At 39.7% G+C, this 15,536-nt stretch overlaps 1 protein-coding gene across 1 annotated transcript in view; it reads right to left on the bottom strand.

Moving 5' to 3' along the window:
• The window catches only part of PTBP1 (polypyrimidine tract binding protein 1), a 33,544-nt gene extending 26,870 nt beyond the window's left edge, over positions 1-6,674 (bottom strand). Inside the window, exons 1-2 of the mRNA XM_015810001.1 lie at positions 6,654-6,674; positions 2,030-2,060 (exon numbers count right to left, since the gene is read on the bottom strand). Coding sequence (XP_015665487.1) covers positions 2,030-2,060; positions 6,654-6,661 — 39 coding nt within the window. The 5' untranslated portion in view covers positions 6,662-6,674. The remainder of the gene's footprint in view (positions 1-2,029; positions 2,061-6,653) is intronic.
• Between the last annotated feature and the right edge of the window lie 8,862 nt (positions 6,675-15,536).

Here is a 15,536-nt window from a genome sequence, read left to right as displayed (position 1 = left end):
TGTACAACAGTAGGTCTATCTAGCCTGACAGAGTGAACTGCTCTCTAACAAGGTCAAAGCAGAGCATAATGAAGCCCATTACAGAGCTTGCACTACTTCTGTAGTAATACAGATATTTATGTGACGAGGGAGTTGGGCATAAATTTCATGCCAAGTCATATATTTTCCTTGGGTAAAGCTGATATGAGGCACAATTTTATAATAATATTGTCAACTCTACAACGAACCTGGCTGCAGCCATATTTTTTTCCGTTCTAGGTTGCCACAAGAAGGGGAGGGGCAAGATGGTATTTCTGGTAGTCTAAACATGAGCAACTCTTGCGGGAACCAAGGTCATTCCCATGCCGGAGGGAAGGCAGAGGATTGTTGAGTCAGAAAGCCCACCAAGGTGTTCTATTGGATAGCATGGGTGGGAATTGTTACATTGTATTAGATTCTTGTAGCAAAAGTTTAGATTAGGTTTCACTTTTGAACCTGCCAATATTATGTATCCAATAAACATGTTCTTTGAGGAATTTTCTTGCCTGGGAGTTCTGATTTATCTGGTCTCATTGATCGGGAACCTTGACAAATATACTTTATCCAAGTCTTAGGTGAGAATCCTAGGACCAGAAAGTCTTAGTCCAACCTCCTGCCCAAGGTGGGAGGCAAGCTGGTCCACTGATTATTCAATCAGGAAATTTCTCCTTAGTTCCAGATTGGATGTTGCTCTGAGGAACTTCCATCCATTGCTTCTTGTCCTGCCTTCAGATGCTTTGGAGAACAAATTCTGCCCCTCTTCCCTGTGACAATCCTTCCAAGTATTAGCTACTGTGTCATCCCTAAACCTTCTCTTCATTAGGCTAAACATACGTAGTTTCCTTCAAATCTTTTATCTTTGCTGCTCTTCTTCTGCAATCCAAGTTGTTTATTATTTTACTTGTTGGATTTTTAATTCTTAAAATTCTTAAATAATTCTTAAAATTGATATTTCTTGAATTATCAATACTGTAGCAACAATAGCACTTGAGAAATACTTTAAGTAAAACAAGTTTTTCAACAGCTAAAAAAACAGCTTTAATCGATTACAAAAAAACTGAGGCATCTCAAATATTTCAAGTATTTTAGACTTCAGGCAGCCTTCAACATAACCAGTATGCCATAATTTTCAAAATTACTTTTCTGCACAACTCAGATTTTAATCACATCATCCTTTCCTTCCCGCTTACCTATTTGAATATAATTCTGATAAATTTAACTGACTGGAAATCTTGCTGACTAGAAGATTCACATTTCATAGATAGCAACATATTAAAAAGACGACAATGTCTCACAGCTAAGAGATGGGATGCATTCTCAGAACACCTATTTCTCATTAATTTGCTGATAGGTGTTTATTCATCATTGTCATCTCTATAATTAATGGTGATAAATCTAGGACCAAAATATCCAGACTGAATAGTCATGTTTTGTATTATTCAAAGATGTTTGACTAGTTTTTAATTAAGTACCAGCCTTTCAACAAAGACTTCTCAATATGCATTGAGGAAACCTAAAAGCTTCAAAAAATTGTTTCCCACAAGCAGAACTGATCTAATACTTTTTAGAATATCAAACTGAGTTACCTTCTTTGCACAAATCTGTCAAATACCGCTTTTCCATATCACCAAATATCCCTGAAGCATTCTCGAGTTCACACAATTCTGGCATGTTCCTCTACAATTTCACTATTACTCTCCATACACAGCAAAGAATGTAATATTTTCTTTTGAAATTTTATAGTCTAGAAGATTGGATGAGAGGGGAAGTTGCTTTCCAAAAAAATCTGTGTGGTATTAAGCAATCTTTCCAAGATGGCTTCAAGGAACCTGTTCCCCCGAGTATGGCAGCCCCCTCCCAAAAAAAGCATCACACAATACCAATGTGATAAGTACAATGGAAATCTCATTTCATTAACATTCAGAGACCTAAGTCTTAAAACAGCTTAGTTCTGTGAGAATGGTTTACAACATGCAGTTGCTGAAACAATGAGGGGATTAAAAACACCTACCTTTGTACCAACTGTTATATCTTGGACAATGCTGTAAAAAAAGAAAGATTACATAGTTAGCCAATTTACATGTATACATCAAAAATATGTGAAATAAAACAAAGTGAAATGAAGGTTAAAATGTGAAATTCCTAGCAGACAATGCATGCTTACAATAGTGCTGGACACCAAAAAGTAATCAGAAATTTAATTCATAGGAAGATACATCTCTCCCAATAAGTCTACTACAAATACCACAAAAACTGCTCTTACTAAGAATGTGATACAATATTCAGACTATATTCAAGCCAAATATACAATATTGCACATACATATAATATACATATTGCACATATGCATAAAAGCCACATGACATTTATCTCCACATGCTTAAAACAAGTTAGAGGACAAACCAAATGAAACAAATTCTATTAAGCTTGAGAAAAAATACTCCACCCAACTTTATATAGTAGGCTTTTGATTATGGCAATGCCTCCCACATCAAATTAAGGTTTATGGTAGTACAAGGTTAATTGTTCCTGCAGATGTATAACTACATCTAAAACCTGATTTTCAAGACTAAATAACAAGGTTACACCCTTTGTTTTAAATCTTATGCATCAAGTAAGGTTTTTTTTAATCCCTGGATTTAATGAACTCATCAGCCGTCATTGCGAAGCCTACAACAGTTTCAACAGATCCTATGTTCTCTTGGCAGCTAGGGCAGCCCTAAGGGAATTGACACTGTCCCTGCATGCACATATTACACACCCCTTTCCCAGCATCAGCACTGCATATAAGAATTTCTGTGAATGAAGCTAAAGTAGTAGTCACAAGGACAAAGAAATACATTGGGGGGGGGGGACAAAGGCTGCATAAAAGGCTTTAGGTTTTTCAAGTAATTATTTCTTATACTTTCAGAGATAATAATATTGGCTGGCCTGACAGATTAGCTAAAATAAATAATATGTAGTATTTATTACATGTTGGACAACCATTTGTCTAACATGGTATAGGGTCTCCTGCTTGAGCAGATAGAATATCTCCAAGGTCCCTTCCAACTTTGTAATAATGGCAGTTAATACCACGTAATAATTCCAAAATGGCAACTCACATGATGTGACATTATTATACAAATGCCATTATACAAGATGACATCACAGTGTATCATTTGCCTCTTAAGGTCCATGCAAACATTGTAACTCCTCCTAAGTTAAATTTCTAAACTTTTTATTATTCAAGATCATCTTTAAACAGCTTAGATAAAAAACAAAGCTACCTCTAATCTCCACACCCAGATAACAATCCCACCCATTAAAGCCTGCAGGGAAATTCTTTATTCTCATGCAAAATGTAACAGGAAGCATTTTATTCTTCTAGGTTTACAGAAGGAAGAAATGATGAAGTTCTCACCAAGAACATCTACAATTAACTGAAAAGTGAAAACATTTCTTGGCATTAAAAAAAAGCTTTCTAAGGGAAGCATAAATGAAGAATTACAGTACACTAGCCTGCTAAAAAAAATTTTTTAAGGAAAGAGGAGACTGGCCAAACTTGATTCCAAAACTGGATTGAGAAAAGTTAAAGAGAGGGATTTTTTTCTGTAACTATGCTTTGCAAATGAAGAAACAAAGTATAGTACTTGCTGTTCAATTATTTACAAATAATACATATAATTTTGCCCATCATTCAGAGTTTTGACAACTTTTGTCCAGCTTATCTGGTATATCAGTCATCAAACAAAAAAGTTCTATTTAAAAACTTGACCAGGTTCACAATGAACAGACAAAAATAACAAATGCCTGATATATGAAAAATGGGATGGATGTAGAGCAGTTTCTGCAACTAGTCAAGGTGACACTAAAATGACAAAACATATGGTATAACATCAAAAGTTCACTCTTTTATAACTGCATCTCAATATATTATACAAGTTGGTAAGTGGATTTTTGCACTATCTGCATTTTATCACTTGCCTTCTCTTCTGAAGGTTGATGACACAAGGATGAGAATGTATTTCTAAGATATAGTTCTGACCACATCACAAAAAGGAAGATAAAAGGCTACAACTTCAAGTATAAAATAAATGTAATGAAATAAGGGGAAATATTACTATTCCATGAAATAGCTTTTAAAGATATCAACAGCAAAGAAGATCACAATTTTTAAATATATTTCAAGTCTAGATTCTGAACTCAGTTACCAGTACAAAGGTTCGGAGTAAATAAAGAAAAGAAGCAAAACCGGAGTATTTGCAAGAATAGTCTTGATGGATTAGGCCAAGGTCCATCTTAGTCCTCCTTTTATTTTACAATGTAGCCAAAGAGATGTTTACATTAGGAGATGAAGATATATTTCCTTCCAGTTGCTGTTTCCCTGAAATTGAATTTAGAGGTATGTTGCATCTAAGAGGTAAGAATATCAATAGACTACTATGTTTACTCAAGAGCCCTTAATGAAGAACTTCATCAAAGACTTTCTGAAAACCCAAGTACAGCATATTGAAAAGTGTTGCTGATACATTCAAATAATGGAACAGTTTATCCTTATGGAATCCATGAGGATTTTCTTTTAAAAATGTTTCTTCACCATGTGTTTAGTTATTTTTTTTCATTACTAACAGTTTGCTTAGAAGTACCCAGCTTATAGTTTTCCAGGTGTCCCACAGATCTCTTTAAAATATTCTGCTATGGGGTCAGAAATTTCAGTTGGGTTTTTTAAATATTCAATATTAGTTGATCCTATTTGCTTTTGGTATTCTGCAACTATTACCTGGTAGATAATGATTCATTAGCTATTTATACCTGAGCTGATCTTAATAGTACAAACTGATATGTAACTTGTTTCCTTATTTACAAAAGTTTCGTTTTTTAAAATGAACCGTAAACTTGAAGGCTACACTACAGAACTGTCTTGTCATGTTACAATCATTAATTGCTCTTAAGCCTTTTGGTTTAATGAGCAAAATTAAATTCTTTGAATCAAGGTATGATAGGGAACTGCACTGAAGGGAGAAGGATACATACTAGGTTTCACTCTGATTAGAAAATACTTGAAACAAGGCAAATGAAGGGATCTAGGACTCAAATGTAAATCAAATTTAAAAGATGGGTGTCATGGAATAAAAACCATTAGATCTGAATACAGATCATCACATCATCAGGAATTGCATCTCTGAACATTAAGAGATAATTAGAAAGGAAGGCTTATTAATTTTCTCTTTATCTCCCCCCCATCATTTATCTTCCCTCCACAACTCTCTTTACGCTAAACGTCTTCGATCTCCCAACTGTGTCAAAACCATCACACCATCTTTTAAAAAATTCCAACTCAAACACCATTTTCTTAGATGCCTCCAACTTTTTGGTCACCCTTCAGTACATCAACCATCAACCGCGTAAAGGACTATATACCTTTATTTTCTTTCATGCACGTGTTTTAAGTCTCCCCACTCCGAAATTATTTTGTCTTTAAGTCGAAGAGAAGCAAGAGTGGGATTAGGGCGGAGGCAGAAAAGAAAGCCCTTAGGCCAGGGGAAGGCAACCTTGGCTCTTTTGTGACTCGTGGACTTCAACTCCCAGAATTCCTGAGCCAGCCATGCTGAGGGGAAAGGGAGAGGTTTCCAAGCTGAGCCATGCTGGCTCAGGAATTCTGGGAGTTGAAGTCCACGAGTCATAAAAGAGCCAAGGCTGCCTACCCCTGCCTTAGGCTAATTAATATCCGGGCGACCGAAGGAGGCCAAATGTGGGAAGGGGGCGTGGCCAGAGAAGCGAGCACGAGGCAGCCGAGCCCAGCAGGAACTACCTTGAGAGTTAATTAAAAAAAAAAATGGAGAAGCGAGGAAAGGGGCGAGGACGCACGGGCGCGTTCATATCCGGAATGTTGAGCAAGTCACGCATTTGGGACTTTTTGAGTAAAAGCGCAGGAGGGGAGGAGATGGAGCAAAGGCCGCGCGGCAGTTTACTCCAACCCGGCACACCCCAGGTCGACAACTATACGAGCTTCCCTCACCGAGCACATTCTTGAATTAGAGCAACGGGGGGCGAGGTGTGTGTGGGGGGGAAAACCAGGTTGAGGAAAACCATAAACCATGTGCCGGAAATGATAGGCGGAAAGGGCTGCAGACAGAACTCGAGGCGCAAAATATCGGCGGCGGGCAGCCGGATTTAGGGCGCGCGCGCGCGAGCGAAGCGGCGCGCGGGTGGAGGATTGTTTTAGAGAACGTCCAGGGAGGGCCGGGAGCGTGCGCGCGCAGCACGAGAGCGAGGAAGGGAGGGGGAGCCATGGCGGCGCCGGCGCAGAACTTTTAAAAAGGACGGGCAAATTCCGGTAGAGAGAGAAAAAAAAAAGGGGGGGAGGGGGGCTGTCCTGGGACGGCGGTACGTGTATTCCCCCGGTCTTCTCAATTCTGCTTCCAGAAGTCGGCCAAAGTTTTTGCCCCGGTGCGAGTGGCCCAGTTTCTGTCTCCCTTGCACACCCACCCACAGCCGCGTCCGGCGAGTTCTCTCACGCTGGACGGAGAGCGGCCGCTCCCTCGCCTCAGTTAACGAGACCCGGCCAGGTAAGCCCTCCCGAAACAATATCACCTCACAAGTTACGCCATCCCCCCCCCCGTCCGCCATGCCACGCTCTCGTTATCGCTTACCCGTCCATGGCACACGAAGGCAACCCGAAGGGAAGCGGAGTGCAGGCGCTGGAGTAGCAGGAGCGGATCCAACGGCTACGTGTTATATAGACTCACAAAATGGCGGCGCTAAAAGGCTCCGCCCTCGACTCCTTCCCGACGCTAAAAACTCATTGGCTGCTTGGGCTGTTGCTTTTGACGGGGCAGGCAACGGAATCTCGCCGTTTCGACCCAGCGCAAGCCGACGGGGGTTTCTCATTGGTGGAAACTAAGCGACGGGGGCGAAGTTGGGCTCCGGCTCGCGGCTGGATTGCCCGCCGTGGGATTCGCGAGGCCTTCTTGATCGCTGGCGGTGAAGACGGGGGGGGGGGCGGGGGCGGCCATCTTAAAAGAGGTGGAGGGTTGAGTTTTTTGCCTTTTTTTTTTTTTTTTTTTTTTGCTTTCCTTCGCTGTTTGAACGCGGTCTGTCCCGGCCGCCATTGTGGCTACGGGCAAATGAATCCAAAGGGCGACTTGCTCATGGTGGCGTCGAAGGCCAGGCGTTGAAGCCGTGGCGGCTCTTTTGAAAGATGGCAGAACCATAGTCCGCCGGGGAATCTACTGAAAGGCTTTTAAAAAGTTGTCCGGGCAAGTTGAGGACAACAGAAAGACGGCGATTGTAGCACAGTTTGCTAGACTCGTTGATTGTTCTTTGAGGTCGTTTTTCTGCCCATTCTTTTAATAAGAATTTATATCGTATCTACACTAATATATTTTATATTTGAAACCACCACATGTCCTCCCTTTATATTCTTTCTTGGAGAATTCAAAGCGGTTTTGCCCGAAGTGATTTAAAATCTAACTTTTTGTAAGACACTTTGTGATATGTAGTCACTCTTGGTAGTTTAAAAAAAGTTATATATATTTAAACCCCGCTGTAACCCAGACCACAATTTCTACCAACCCCTGACCATGGGCCCTTCTCTACAGCTGCCCATTCGTGGCTTACAAATGAGGAATACACAAAAGAATATATTGGCATGTATTCTCGTAGGCTTTATGGCCTGGATGAACAGGTAATGGTAATGGTGCCGACTTGATGGAATACCTTATCCCAGAAATATGGGTGGCTGTAACTCTCCTTGTTTATTTATTAGAAAGTCGGTTCAATCGATGCTATTCCAGTGAGCCTTTGGACTTTAGCTTTGTTGAAGTTAGCGGTTGGATAATACTTTAGCTGTTTTGTTTTGTTGTATTTTGCTCTACCCTATTTGGCGCTTATAAGTCTTGGAGTCGGATCGCCTTAACAAATACAGTCATCATTATCGTCTTAGAGAAATACTTGGTGGATTTGGATTGTGAACATGCAGTAAATGCTGTGACAAGATTTACATATTACGCTAAGTCGCCTAAAAGGGGTCCCCAACTACTGGGCCATGGCCCATTTGGAACAGCCCACGCACCTGCCACTCACACAGAACCATCCCCTCTCCCCCCCCAGCCCATCAAGCCAGAAAACACATTGATCGACCTAAAAAACCACAGAGATTGTGCTGACTAAAAGTAGAGATCATTACTTGTGATGGAATGAGCACCTGGAGAAGCAGTGGAGGGGAAGTCTTGACAGCACAGAGCTTTCTTGGGCAATATGTTCCACAGAGAAGCCCAAATTAAGAGACGGTGCAGTCCCAGGGGAGGGGGAGGGTACGAGATTCGGGGTTGTTACATCTCAGGATAAAGTCAGGTAAGAAAGTTATAGCTTAAGTTTGGTAAGATTCTGTCCAGCGAGTGTAAGCAGTTGGACTCAGGTAGGTTTCACTGTGTCATCTTTGACCCTGGGCTGTCCAGTTCTTTACTTCTATATCCCAACAGTGGCACTTTAAGCACATTTCTACAGTGGAGCCAATTAACTTGTTTTTTAGTTGCTTCTCCAGAGCAAATGCTGAGGTGAGGGTATTGAAGTGTTGCTGTTGTACAGGGTGTTTTGGGTCCATGGGAACCAACTGCCATGTCCTGCTCCAGAGAAGGGTTGGCTCCTGCTGCCCCCACCAACCATTTTTCCCCTTATTCATCACCCAGAAAAGAAATAAAAGAATAAGTACAGGTAGTCCTTGACTTACAACATTTTAGTGACCGTTCAAATTTACAAGAGCAATGAAAAAAATGACTTATGGCCAGTTTCACCCTTACGACCATTGCAGCATCCCCATGGTCACATAATCAAAATTCAGACACTTGGCAACTGGATTAGGTGCCTTCTGGGTCTGCTTTCTTCAAGATATCAGAATAGTTGAGCAGCCATTTTTGTGGCTCTTTGGGCCAAGTGATCATCAGATCAAGGCGTTTTGGTGGCCACCCAGTCTGGAGAAGCCCTAGCATTAAACAAAATGGGCTAACATCAATAGGAATTCTTGCCAGGTTCATTTGTTGTCATTGAGCCCTACCATATAAGTTAAACTTTCCCATGGAATGCATGAATAAAGTTGTGTATAGTATGTATATGTTGTATATAGTACGTTTAGGTGTGTGTCATGGATGTGTTCACTTTGAGAGCGGGCAATTCAATTTCATTTTTGATGTGTGTCATTGTGCCCACAGTAAAAAATGACAATAAAGGTTATCTTAACATAGCTTATCTTATCTTATGCTCAGGAAAATGTAGATAAGATAATAGCTCAGTATTGTTTAAAATTAACCTTAAATAGGGGAAAAAATACAAGCGAATGAAGCCTATAATTCAGTTTTCTGCCCCTTCATTGCAACTCAGTTGACCTATCTCCAGTTTGCCAGATGTCAATAAATTGTGTGTACGAGCAAAATAACATACACTATTATATTACTTCACAATATTGAGTTACACTGAGGAGCGATTTCATTTCACTGTCAGTCCAACTCCCACCACTTAGGATAAAATTAAATAGCTTTTCCTCCTTAACTAGTAAATGTTTGATCAGGATCCTCCCTATACCTAAAGCAGTGTTTCTCAGCCTCAGCAATTTTAAGACATGTGGACTTCAACTTCCAGAATTTCCTAGTCCATAGGTGTCAAACTCGCCGCTTCACGTGACATGTCGCGACGTATCACGACTTTTTTTGCATTACCGGAGCTGGGGTGGACACGGCCTGCAGGTCGGCAGTTTGACACCTCTGTCCTAGTCCATGCCTAGGCTGGAGAATTCTGGGAGTTGAGGTCCACACATCTTAAGTTGTTTAGTTGAGAAACACTGACCTAAAGCACTAAATTTATACAAGAAATCTAGATTCTGCTGCTAAAGTGAATTGTGTAAAACTATATTTTGTTGAAAATGGAAGAACAATTCTAGGAAATCTGTGAATAGGGCATGAAATAAACAATTGTTCCTTTGGTCCTTCTGCTTCCCATTGCTTAGTATTCAGACAGATTTTTATAAAATATGGAGGTTCTGTTTAACAAATAGAGACTGAAAACTCTTGCCTAGTCCATTAATTTATCCGGTCTTAAGGTGTTAAAGGTGCTAAGCAATGCACACAACCACATATTGTGTCAGTAAGTTCCATAAGGAGCAAACTGCTCATTAATTTTACTTTGTGAGCGTACAATCTAGAAAGAGAAACATTTAATTATTTTTATTTCAGTTTAATGGACTTACAAGCTGTTCCATTTGCAAAGGTTTCCGTGGCATATGTTCCACTGTTCATAAGTTAGGTTAAAATATAAAAATATAATAACATCAAAATATGTTAGCAACAATTTATAACATACACTACTGGGAACATAATCAATTTAGCAGACAAATTCTACTCTCCAAGGGAAAAACATCACAACATTCTCTCCCAAGGCCTGCTGGAAAACCACATTTTAATTCCTTTCCTGAAAATCAACAGAGTAGGAATTTTCGGGGAAATGCTGTTCCACAAGGGGAGTCAGCAAGTGAGGTCGCTGTGATCCTTGAAGATGGCCTTCCCTGAGTGAAGGAATATGGAGGCAGATGTATGCATGTATGTATAGATTTATTTAATTAAATTTATTGTGGCTGGCTGTTCTAGTAGACTCTGGGCAGCTTACAAAATCCAAATACACAAAATAGTTAAAAAGATCGAAAACATAAAATAGAACATGACAGCCCGGACTAAAAACAACGATAGCAATAAAAACATAACAGGATCCTCATTAACATATAATATATTAACCCCAGGCCTGGGAGCAAAGCTAGGTCTTAAGGGCACCATCTGTATTTCTGGGGATGTTGTCCCACAGGGCAGCAGCAGCAACAGAGAAGGAATGCTTCCTGAGCCCCACAAGATGGCATCCTTTAATTGAGCAGATCTGGAGCATAGCCATTCTGTCTGACATGAACCAAGCAGGAAGAATCAATGTGAGAACAGTGGTCCCTGCGTTAACTAGGTCCTATGCCATGAAGAGTTTTATATAACAATCAGCACCTGGAAGCCACATAGCAGCCTCACCATGAGAAATGGGTGTAGCAAGAAGTGACTTATTGCTTGCACTGCTGGATTTTGAACCAGCTATAGCTTCTGGATGATCTTCATGTAAAACATATTGCAGTCAATAATCCAGGAAGATCTAATTAGGCAGGTAGTATTGAGAACAGGCAGTCACACAAGTTGTGAGCTATGAAGGACATTACAGGTGACAATCAGTCCACTGAATTTCTACCAAAAGGAAATCGATAACCAATGTTGCTCTTGAAGTAGTGTTGTATGAAAAAATTAGAGATGAATAGAAAATGGATATAAAAATATTTCAAGAAAGGTTGCTAGATTGCACAGTGGAGAAAGGCATCTTTGTCCTAGTTCACAGATCATGATAAACTGGAAAGAAAATTTTTCATCAGGGTCCAGTCCAAGCCGGGAGTAAATAAAATGGAGACTGCTTTAGAAAGAAGGTTATAGTAATAGTTTATTGAAGAGCAGAGCCAGACAGAAATGTGGCTCTGGGGAAGCTGACCATTTGAAGCTGGGAGTGGTGGGTTTTTATACCTTCTTGGGCTTTTGTGTTTGGAGTTCCTGTTCCTGTGGCATGAACTTTGACCTGAGGTTCAGTGTGTCCTTTTGGTATTTTGAGGGTGGTGGGTTAATTCTATTATGTCCTAAAGGTCATGTCTTTAGAGTTTGGATGGGCCGCAGGGGTAGTCAACCTTGGCTCTTTTATGACTCGTGGACTTCAACTTCCAGAATTCCTGAGCCAGCTAAGCTGGCTCAGGAATTCTGGGAATTGAAGTCCACGAGTCATAAAAGAGCCAAGGTTGACTACCCCTAGGATGGGATATGTAGATTTTAGGGGTCTTTGTCTTTCTAATCTCATCAGCTCCTAGCTTCTGGGATTATCAAATCTGCAATTCTACGGACCTGGCCTCTGCCTAGTTTCTGCTTGGGGCTATTAAGAAAAACTGGGCCTGCTTTTCAGACTTTAGGATCCTTTGGGGAAATATAATATTATGCCTTTTTAATATCCCCCCCCCAAATATTTCCTTCTCTAGGAGGGTGGGGGTGGGTGCTAACTTCCAACAAAACTATAATTTTATTTGTGTTATGTGAATTCTGCAGTTGCAAATTGTAAACAAAGGGAAATTACTTTAATCAGTAATTGCCAACCAATTCAGATAATCATAGCTAAAATTAATGAGATCTATGAATACAGTTACTGGCTCGATGATTTCCTAGCCCTTCTTATCTATCTTTTCTTATTATGTGCACGGTTATTTAAAATGAAACCGTAACCAAATAGATAAATCTAAGCAGAATTCCCATGTGGATATAAATCATTATAATTTTTTTTTCTCTGACCTTCTTAACCTTCCTGGCCTCTCTTTTGTAAATGGGCAGATTTATTCCATCACTCTTTCCATGCATTTTCAACACTTTTCTTGCTTTCTGTACTCCTCTAGAATCTTCTGATTACTCATTTCCTTGTGTTAACCATAAGAAACATCAGCCATTTCCTGCCTACCATGCTAAGGAATTTTCTTGAAACCACAAAGCCTGGATATCCGAAAGGCATGTCCATCTGTGTATATATTTAACGCCCAATTTGGTCAGCTCTCCTCATACAGAACTGAATTTTAGATGTAAAATTTCAGCGACTGCCTCCTTACAAAAGGACATATATGGAACAATCTTTGCAAAGGAGCCTTTTCACCCTCACCAATGGTTAATTCTCCAATTACAAGTAGATGAGCCGTGATCTTAAGCATACTTACACTAAAAGCTTCATTTGGGTTAAGGTTATTGTGTATTATTGTGTGAGCCCGGCTAAATGTGATTAAATTTTCATGTAATTACTCTTTAGTCATTACTTCCACATTGCAACTCTCCCACTTTCCCACAAAATAAATATGAAGGGCCGCTTGTCCTTCTCCAGTGTAAATAGAAACGTCCCCTTCAACCGAAAATCGCTGTTCCGCCTTTTTTCTTAAAATATTTCAAGTTTTCTGAATTCTTGCTGCTTTACTATTGAGATCTGTTGGAGAAGAGAGAAATGACAAGCTGGGTAATGGTATTCAGAAGAGGCTTGGGTATTGCAGCTTTTTAGTCTACGAGATCTACTGCTAAATAATTCAATTTCTGGATTATTTATTCATGCAGGAGGGCTCAAATGTCCTCCTTTTCTTTCATCCCGTCTGCATGTCATGGAAAGTTCCTGACAATATATTGTAAATGGGCCAGAAGCTGCTAAGAACAGAGTAAAAACCACCCCTTTTATTCTGACCCATTTTTCAAGCGAATGTCATTTTATTTGCAAATGTAGAATGTATAAAAAGTTAAAACTATCAAAACAGTTTGTCACTGCATTGGTTACCAGTGTGCTATAGTAATTTCTAAATGGATTGCATTGATACATTAAATGAGATTAAATGAAGGATAAGGAAATAATACCAGGATTGCATTTATCGCTATCAGTGAGAGCGCTAAGAAACTTGAAAAATCTATATGTTGTATTCCATTTCTGATTAAACTTTTACTGTTTTCTGTGAAAAACTGTCATTTAATTAGCCAGCATTTCAACACTACTGTATACCATTAGAGTTTTGCCAGGATCTATGAAGATTCTCAGTCATCCAGGTCATGGTTGTCCTCAAAGGTGCTTTTTCAGGGGGCAACTGGACTTTTTTGTTTTTCTTTGAAGATGTTTCGCTTCTCACCTAGTTTTGCCAGGGAGAGGCAACTGGAAATCTAATAACTTTCGAGAGATTTCTGAATGTTTTTGAATTTTTTTTTCTTCCAATTTCAGTTGAGATGCATACAACAAGCATTTTTTTTTTCAATTTTGCCTATGACATCTTGCAAAGGTTTATCTCTACCACACCGGTCATTAGTTTTTACATTTTGAACATCTTAACATACGTTAACGCTTTCATTGCTTTATATTTTTATTTTAAATTACATGGCATTTGACCTGCGATCTTTGTGGCTTTTAATGCTGTATTTCTTTTGCAGATACATACCTTGACAGCCAATGCAGAAATGTTTTGAATAAATCCAATAAAACCTATTCCAACAACATAAATAAAACTCAACGAAGAATTGATTTCCAATTTCTCGTGAGAGAAGAGTGAAGACTATCTGTTTGCTTTCGTCTGTTATACAGCTGTTTTCAGAATTGATCAATTAAAAACATAGACATAGGAGCAGGCTAGATTCTTTATGACGGGGAAGTCAGACGATGTTATTAATCATGTCATCCCTTATTTATGAAGCATTCAAAACACCTTTCTTCAAAATATTAATATACTGCACGTTATTCCTTTATATGATATATACAGAGAGAAGGATCACCTGGCTTTGTTCTATTACAACAAGGCCATGTTCACAGCATTCCTTTGTCTTAACCCTAACAACAGCTGTCTGTCGGATAAGTTAGGCTGTGAGACATTATTCAATTTTGTGGCCTTAATTTCTATAGGTATCAACATGTTTCACTAACTGCATCCTACAAAATGGTGGACTTGCCTTGTGAGCTGCCTTAGGATTTATGGATACTGTACATTATGTATTCATCAGCTTACATGCCTGGGACATCCTTCTTCCCATGGGAAAAGGGGCTGGTGACTTATATGTCATAATAGTTTAACAAAGCATTTGCTAAATCAGGAATCTAGAGCTATGATTCTCCAGGGTGTGTGGCCAAATAAACAAAGATGGGTGGAATTCATATCTTCAGGCAGCTGCCCAAATGCCAGCATTCATGCAGAGGCTTCCATTGTCCCCAGCAGTCCTTTTCACCCTGTTGCTCTGATTCAGTCAAAGTTGGGCAGTCACTGGGAAGCTGTCTTTAAAAAAAAAAAGAAAAAAAATCACAGAATGAGTTTTGCATAGCACTGATGCCAACGGGCAGGAGCTCTTTTGTTTTTGTTTTATTTATTTCCCAGTTCTGCTTGACAGTGAGGCCGCACCCTTGTGACAAAGCAGTTTAGCAGTTTGATTGCGATATTGTTGCTGTCAAGAAAACCCACAGATCTAGAGGAGAGGCTACTATGGGGATGGGATGTATACGTATGTGTATTTTTGATGATTTCAGAAGTAGTTCACCGTTGAGCCCTTTATTTTATTTTTATTTATTTATATCCCGCCTTTATTATTTTTACAAACATAGGGCAGCAAACGTATCCAACACTCCTTCCTCTTCCTGTTTTCCCAACAACAACAACAACAACCTTGTGAAGTGAGTTGGGCTGAAAGAAAATGACTGGCCCAAAGTCACCCAGTTGGCTTACGTGGCTAAGGCAGATTAGAACTCATGGCCTCCCAGTTACTAGATTAGTGCCTTAACCACTAGACAAACTGGCTTTCAGTGTGTGCGCGTATGTATGTATGTGTGTGTGTGTTTATCTGTGCATATGCATATATACATATATTTTCATTCTGAGGAAGGTCTGTGTGATTAGTAGGGTTGATACCAAGTGGACGGCAGATATTCATATCCAT

This window comes from Protobothrops mucrosquamatus, unplaced genomic scaffold (genome assembly GCF_001527695.2).
Source record: "Protobothrops mucrosquamatus isolate PMUCROS unplaced genomic scaffold, P.Mucros_1.0 scaffold6, whole genome shotgun sequence".
NCBI classification, from domain to species: domain Eukaryota; kingdom Metazoa; phylum Chordata; class Lepidosauria; order Squamata; family Viperidae; genus Protobothrops; species Protobothrops mucrosquamatus.
This window is presented reverse-complemented; position numbering and strand designations above follow the sequence as displayed.